Raw genomic sequence first — 8357 nt, forward strand, 5'->3', positions numbered from 1 at the left:
TGATTAGCCCATACTAAAACTTTGTGTTCTTTCTTTCTACTCTAATAGGTTTTCTTTCACTAATCAGACAATGCTCTGTAAATGCTACAGGTTTAGTTTTATAGCAGCTAATGTACCACTCTAAAAGCAATAAACTGTTTTCTTGTGATGTTAACTTCTGAGTGGAACATAAGTATAGTGTATTCATGGAAAATGAACACCTCTATTGTGTGCTAAAAGGTCCACCTCCTAGTACAATGGCCCAACCCTTTACAGTCCAACATAATAAATGTAATAATTATGTGTTGGTGAAATAACAGTAAATCATTTAATGACCCTACAAGGCAAGAGTTATTTTTAAAAGGGGATTCATCAATATTCTCCAGGGGTACATGAAGAAAGGTCAGAAAATCTCTCATTAAGCTATGAGCATGCGCGTGTCTGTCCCTCCATGTGCATTTGTGTAAGCATGTGTTCATTTGGGACTAGGTTTGTGTCATTGTGTCTGCTTGAGTTTCTCTTTACTTGTTTGTGTGGGTGTGGTGTGAAAATGTAGATTTTGATATGAGTGTGTCGAACGTAAATGAAAAAAAGAAAATCTTGAATAGGCCATATGAGAACATCTTGTATAAGAAAGGGTGTGTCTCTCCTCCAGCTAAACCACAAAACCAGTCTCAACAGGCCCTTTGACAGATTGGGTTTATAAGACTTCTACAAATTCTTATCAAACTGGTAAAAGCAAACAGCCATAGCTGCTGTCTATCTTTACTTAATCATTGGTCTTAATTGGTATATTTGACAAACACTATGTTAACACAACGAAGAGATGGTCTCATTAAGTTCAGTCTAATGATCATGTAAGAGATGATCGATGAAGGAAAAAAATACAGATAATGACAAGACCAACAAAACATTACACCGCTGAAATTGTCTGTCTACATATATATGGGCATTGCTTAGTTGTAACTATTTTCTTTATTCTACACATTTTTATCTTAGAACAAAGTACCCAGGGCGTTGCAAGCAGTGTAACAATAAATTACAGCTACATAAGCTAAAAAGTCTCTCATATTCCTATTGGATCTCTGCTCTAATTAACTTGCTAAGTCTATGTAATTGCGAAAATGATACTTTATTGCTACTGTCAGTTCCAGGCTAAGGCAGCCCAAGGGCGCAGGAGCAGCTGGGGGGAGGAAGACACACACTTGCCAGAAACTGGAGGTGACAACTCCTGCAAATATTGCTGTAATTCCTACTGGCCCTAAGGTGGACACAAATATGATGGTATATACAATCCAGTGGATTTCATTACAGTATACCTCTAACAAATCTAGCAAATATAGAGTGATTTTATTTATTCAGCCTATCACAGAGAGAAGTGTTTATTACTCTTTACTTATTGCTTTCATTTTGTTTTCATATCTTTATTTTCATTCATTATATTGCCTCTTTATACATGTTCAAATTTTATTTATTTAATGTTACTACACTAAAAGTTTTTTTAAGTTTAAATCTCTGTAAATAATTTCAATACTTTGTTTATGAATTTTGCTATTTCATTTTTTCAAATTGACTTTTATCACAAAGCATGCAACAACATATAAACACTGCCACACACATAGACACACAAGTATACAAGCACACACAAACACCACACACTCACTCACACACGCACACAGTTACAGATGAAAATCTAAGTCCTGTGAAAGCATCAAGGACATCCAAAGGAGATAACACTGGGAGGGTACCTAACAGTTAATATATCATTAAATTGCTATACACATTAACCTTACGCATGGCAGTAAACCAATACATTATGTTCATGTGAATGTAATTATGGCTAATATACAAGCGACTCTGCCAACTCTTGTGCAATATTGACCAGTTGTCTTCGATTACCCTGCATGTGGTGAAAAGAGAAGCCTACATTTATGGGCCACAGTATTAATTAGCAACCATGTTATTTAACTTGACAAATGTTCAGTTGGAAGGGAAGTGGGGGATAAATGCAAGATATTAAACCTCAAAACTCTTGAGTCACGCCTGGCTATGTGATGCTCTAGAAAACGTGTGACCGCTGTTCACAGCACTATAACACATTCACTGGTTTACTGCTGGTCTCTCATTGTCAAGCCGCAGAACTATACAAGCTCAGAGTCATACGACAGAGTGCTCCAGTCAAACAAAGCTCACTAGCTGAAGGCTCCCAAATACTTTCCACCAGTGTCAGAGAGGCCATCCAAAATCCACCTCAGACTACAGATCTGCTCTGCTCCTGACCTTGTTTTGTCTGTCCTGTCCTCTGTCGCACCCTTCTCAGCCTCACCCTCCTACTGACTAATGGATTAGGGTAATTATGACAAGGCTGTGCCCACATTCTGTTGGTGGGGTGAAAATTGATATTTGCTTGATATAGCTTTGTTGTTCTCACTCAACTGTTGATGAAATTGCATTGCCCCACAGCAATACCATCTCTCTTAACACAGGTAGTGTTTCTGTCTACTTCATTTTGAAAGTTAAAACAGTGCTCTAATATTTGTGTTAAATGAAATGCTATCATTCCATTCTCTCACCTAAGTTGCCTGTTTGTGTTACAGTGCTATCAGCTTCCAGGTATCTACCAGCGACGATGTGGATACAGTAATAAACTCAGGTTAGAGGCAGCTTACTGAAATGTTGGAATGCAAAGAGGCTGATTAGAAGGCCTTATCAAGCCCTGTCTGGAACTGAGCAAACCCCCCCCACACACACATACACACGCACACACGCATGCATGCACACAGTTGAACAGACATACAGCAAACAACTCAGTGACCTCTGCTCTCTCCACTCAGTCACCTCTGTCGCTCACCAGAATGAGAGAGGAGTGCAGACTGATACCAGCACTGGTGCTCTCATCTACATGACACATGTTATTAGTGAGTCTAGGTTTGAGGATTGAATTTGCAAACATTTACTAGTTTTTTCTGACAGGATTACTGCAAGATGTTGACAGGTGTGTTGTGTAACTTGCCAGATTTAAAAAGAGTACAGTATTTTTTTGGCATTATGTAATTCCTAACCTCATCTTGTTTAGTTTTTGTCACCTAGTGATAACCTCAGATAGGAATTTCTGTGACCATTTCATTATGTCTAAGCCTATCAAGATCCATTTTACACTTAACTCATTTTGATTATTTTAAACACTCTGCCTGGTTTGCTGCTGCAGGATATGGGTTTGGAGGCAACTCCTAATTTAGTAGTATCATAGCCACAGCACACTGCGAAAAAATGTATATAATTCATTGTTTGGTCTTTATAACACATGTTTCTTTTTGAAATGGACTAATAGCATTCCAGTTTGTCAGAAAATATGTCTATATATTAATGTCATGTAATTAATAATATGTTAATATTAATGTAAAGTAAACTCTTTTAAGGGTGTCCCTCACACATTTAAATATTGAGTCAACGTCAGAGAGATTATAATTTGTCATTTAGTCAGTCCAACACATGGCAAAGAAATAGCAAATACACTGACAGTATATAGGTCCAATTTTGCATTGTAAAATGTTTGTCTAAACCATGACAGATGTCACAATTGTGTGGCCTACACACCTCATCAGCCTCTCCTCTCTCCTGTTTCATGTGGTTGCCATGGTTTCAGAGGTCCTCCATTATTTGAAATTACAAAATAATGTGGAAATAAAAATGACCCTTTAAATGACATTGAAATATTTTAAAGCTTTTAGACAACCAGTTTGGACAACCTGCCCCTTTTCCTCCCTTCCTAGTTTGATAAGTTCTCTTCACAGCAGCACGTTCCCTCTCCGTGTAGATCTCTCTCAGCTTTGCATCATCAATAACTTCAAAGGCACAAAAGCAGCTAAATTAGGTCTGCCACTTTCTTCTGTCATGACTAATGAGCTCTCTCTTCGTTTGTGTATTAGTCTCGCTCTGCTGTGGCCGTACCCCAGGGAATGGGCCACTGCTGTGCCTTCCTATGAACAGGTAAGTCCAAACAGATGACAGGGCAACAGAATGGAAATAGAAACAATAGGGTTTTATTTGAGTTTTGTTCGACTCGCTTTCTCACACACACACACACACACACACACACACACACACACACACACACACAGTTTTGTACTAACTTGCAAGCAGATGCATCCATTTACCACTTTTACAAGAACATCCAGTAACTGGCAATGATGATTGTTTATTTGGATAACTTGACCTTAGAGTCTTTTACACAAGTAGAAGTTCCAAGAGAATATAAAAATTCTGTATTTCACAATTGTGCCTTCATTGTGCTCGATATATTTCATTGTTGAGATATCGATGTGCAGCATCTGTCGGCATATTGGTGCACTTACAATAACAGTTATGAACATTATATAGACACACTGAACAGAGAGACAGACAGAAAATTTATGGCAGAGGAAACTGACAGATACAATCTGAGCTGCAGTGTTGGACAAACCATAGGGAAGTGTTGAACTCCTTATGGTTCTGAAAATATCTGGCTGATTGTCAGGATCGTCTTCCGCAGCTTTTGGCAGCAGGGATGTGACTGATTTGGCCTATCATTAAATAGTGTGCACCCAGGAATCTAAAAATACACATCGTCGCAATGATGAGATCATACAGTCAGAGGGTGAGAGCCAGAGACGGACTATGATTATAGGCTTTTGTCACAGGAAAGAAATGGTTATCTGTCAGCACCATGTCAAAAGAGGCCGCAAAAGAAATCAACACTCTTGACTGGCCAAAGACACCAAGCCTTGGTATAGCTTACATCACTCTTTTCTCAAACAAATTGCATTATTATTGAATGAGCAAACTGACATGTGTCATCAGTTTATTGCATTTTGCTTTTAATGCAGACACAATGGCATACTCATACTAATGGTTAAAAGTCTCATATTAAAGCAATGTCATTGTAGTCAAAGATTCTAGTCAATTCATAAAAATTAAGCTGACTGATAGAGTATTATGTAGTTCTACATCAGGAATTTTATCAGAAGTTACACCAACAAGTCAAGCAGCTGAAACTGAATATGAGAGTATTACTTCACACCAACAGTGAACTAAGTTGTCTGTTTTATTAATGTGTATGGTAACAATATACTAAATCAATCACAAAGGTCCCCAGCTAAAGGAAATGTTCATTTGAACATGTATCCGTTTACAGTATTGACAAAGCTCCTGTATGATCTATATGGTTAAACCCATAATGACCACCCTGACAGGACACACAAGTGATACAGGAACCAGGAATACGTAGACAGTCTCATGGCACTATTGTACACAAGACAATTAAAAGTAGGAGAACTCTGAACTGAGATAAAGTGCAATGTACGAGGGTGGTTTATATGACTCTACTGTAACACCTGGGCCAATGCTTAGATAAAGTGATTTTTATGGCTCTGGGGTGTAATATCAGTTTGGATGGAACACTGGGTTCACTGGGATTCACCTCCACTGACAGAATGACATCTTCTTTACAGTATAGGTTTGAGTCTTTCTTACAGTCTTACAACTCCTTCATAGGGAGTCACCAGCGTGTTTTGGTTAATTTAATAAAGAAAATAAAAGTGCACATAATGTATGTGTGTGTTTTACAAACATAACATTTCCCATTTTTTATAACACTTTTTTTTTCTTTGCTTGAAAATTGTGTGTGCTGGAACTGTTTGAAAGGGGAATCCCATGCATCGGCACGTCCAAAAGGTGGCAGTGTTGAGTTTTACAATGGTGCGCAAGGGCATGACCAATCTCTTCAGTCCACATTCATTTTTCTTTTTTTGTCAGTTGTCTCTGAAGTTATTCATCACATGAACCATCTATGTTTTGCATTTCACAACTATTGTCTTTACTTTAAAAAACTGACAACAAACATGAAATGTTCGATGATTCTATTAATTTAGTTTAATTTAGTAATTATTTTAAAAAGTTAAAATAACATAAAAATAAAAAATACATATAGTATATGTGCAAATAGTTAAGTGCTATAATGATATTTATTTAAAATATACAGTTATTGGCTAATATGTTTTTATATAGAACCCATGTTATTTAAATTGCAATATAGTCTATCTATCTATCTATCTATCTATCTATCTATCTATCTATCTATCTATCATATATATCTATATATATATACATATATATCCTGACATTCTCTTTTTCTTCAAAACGTGCAGTAATTTTGCTTCCACTGTTAATGAATTTTCGGCACGCATACTTCACTTCTTTTCACTGAAATAAAAAATGAATTAAACTGTAATAAATTGTTGCTGAGCCTCGATAAAACCAGAACTTAAAGTTACGGCCGTAGTATCCAAAGAGTTAAGAGTATGTGTTCCAGCTGACAGTCAGCTGATGGCCTTTGACAGTTGAGAAAAGTTTTGTTTCTGTAGGCTACTAATATGTTAATTAGCTCTCTGAGTGTGCGACCCTATTGGCTCTTCGTCCGAGTCAATTTCCCATTTCCAGCCTGACGTCAGGGCAGCTACAATGCTCTTAAACTCATCTGCTGTGTGATCCCTCTAAAAAATCGCCCCACTAGTCAGCGGCTTATAACGTGCGAGGCTGCATTTGCTCCCTTACTTTTCGGCTTTACTCCCTCTCCGCTTGCGCAATGTATTCATGAAGAAAGCGTAAAGTGTTGAATGTTTGAAATACAAAACCGCCGAATTTCACATGCTGAAAAAGGACTCCGCTACTCGTGTGCGCAGCACTGCTGTGTCTGTGCAATAGACTCTGCAAAGAAAAACTACTCATATACGCCTGCAAGTCCGTGGCTGAAAAGGGGACGCTGAAAAGCTCATTTTTCAATTTCAAGACAAACGCTTAAAAATCAAACTGGCTCACGTTCTTCCAAACCAACCCAGTTTGACAGCTGCTCTTCACCCCATTTGGAGGACTGTCAGCAGCAAGAGGATGGCATCAGAGCTGGCAATGAGCAACTCCGACCTGCCCACCAGTCCCCTGGCCATGGAATATGTTAATGACTTCGATCTGATGAAGTTTGAAGTGAAAAAGGAGCCGGTGGAGCCCGATCGCAACATCAACCAGTGCAGTCGCCTTATCGCCGGGGGATCCTTGTCTTCCACCCCGATGAGCACGCCTTGCAGCTCGGTGCCCCCTTCCCCAAGCTTCTCGGCGCCCAGTCCGGGCTCGGGGAGCGATCAGAAGACACACATAGAGGATTTCTACTGGATGTCCGGTTATCAACAGCAGTTGAATCCAGAGGCGCTGGGCTTCAGCCCCGAAGACGCAGTCGAGGCGCTGATCAACAGCAGTCACCAGCTCCAGTCGTTCGATGGCTATGCCAGGGGCCAGCAGTTTGCTGGCGCTGCCGGAGCAGGAGGCACCATGGCCGGAGAAGAGATGGGGTCCGCCGCAGCCGTGGTGTCGGCAGTTATCGCTGCCGCAGCCGCTCAGAACGGAGGGCAACACCACCACCACCATCATCACCACCACAGCAACAGCGGCAGCCACCACCAGGCACCTGGCGTCCAGTCCAACGGCACCTCTGGGACAAATCACCCACACATGCGCTTGGACGACCGGTTTTCGGACGACCAGCTGGTAACTATGTCAGTGCGGGAGCTCAACCGGCAGCTGCGGGGGGTCAGCAAGGAAGAAGTGATCAGATTGAAACAGAAGAGGAGGACCCTTAAGAACAGAGGCTACGCTCAGTCCTGCCGGTTCAAGCGGGTCCAGCAGCGGCACGTCCTGGAGGGGGAGAAGACGCAACTCGCGCAGCAGGTCGACCACCTAAAGCAGGAGATCTCCAGGCTGGTCCGGGAGAGGGACGCGTACAAAGAAAAGTATGAGAAGCTCATCAGCAACGGCTTCAGAGAAAATGGATCCAGCAGTGACAACAACCCTTCATCCCCGGAGTTTTTCATGTGAGTCTCGACATTATCGTGAAAAAAAGAATATCAGATGAGTTACTCACCTCCGCTTAAAAAAGTTTTCATTATGAACCTTTCTTTTTTTTCATTTGGCGCAAATGCCTATTAGACCAAGAACTCATTTGTCAACTTTTTGATTATTTTAATTTTTTTGTTTCATACATTTTTTTTTTTTTTTTTTGAAAACAAGAGTTTGCTCCATTCTGCGACTGCATTTAGATTTGGAGGGCTTATCGTCCGTTTTTTTTGTTTTGTTTTTTGTTTCGGAGGGGCATAAACTTTCATCTTCGTTTTTTCTATCATATTCAGTATATTATCTACATAGCCTGTTTGTCAAGATTTTTCATCGTTGTTCATTAGATTTGCAGTGTTTGAGTAAGATATGATTTTTGAAAGTTGATCCAACTTCATGCGACAGCAGCCTTTACAAAGTGTGCATGCAAGCACTCAGTATCCTCTTCTGAAGTTCATCAA

The 8357-nt window shown here is 40.0% G+C and overlaps 1 protein-coding gene across 1 annotated transcript; it reads left to right on the plus strand.

Annotated features, from left to right (window-relative positions):
* Positions 1-6534: 6534 nt before the first annotated feature.
* On the plus strand, positions 6535-8146 carry mafa (v-maf avian musculoaponeurotic fibrosarcoma oncogene homolog a (paralog a)). The gene has a single exon (XM_053316620.1). It carries the CDS (start codon positions 6904-6906, stop codon positions 7879-7881), a length of 978 nt encoding a protein of 325 aa, XP_053172595.1. The 5' UTR covers positions 6535-6903; the 3' UTR covers positions 7882-8146.
* The last annotated feature ends 211 nt before the right edge of the window (positions 8147-8357 follow it).

The sequence above is a fragment of the Scomber japonicus genome, chromosome 1 (genome assembly GCF_027409825.1).
Source record: "Scomber japonicus isolate fScoJap1 chromosome 1, fScoJap1.pri, whole genome shotgun sequence".
Classification (NCBI taxonomy): Eukaryota; Metazoa; Chordata; class Actinopteri; order Scombriformes; family Scombridae; genus Scomber; species Scomber japonicus.

Excerpts from the sequence above, each read along its gene's own strand:
- mafa (XM_053316620.1), top strand. The coding sequence starts at position 6,904 with ATGGCATCAGAGCTGGCAATGAGCAACTCCGACCTGCCCACCAGTCCC.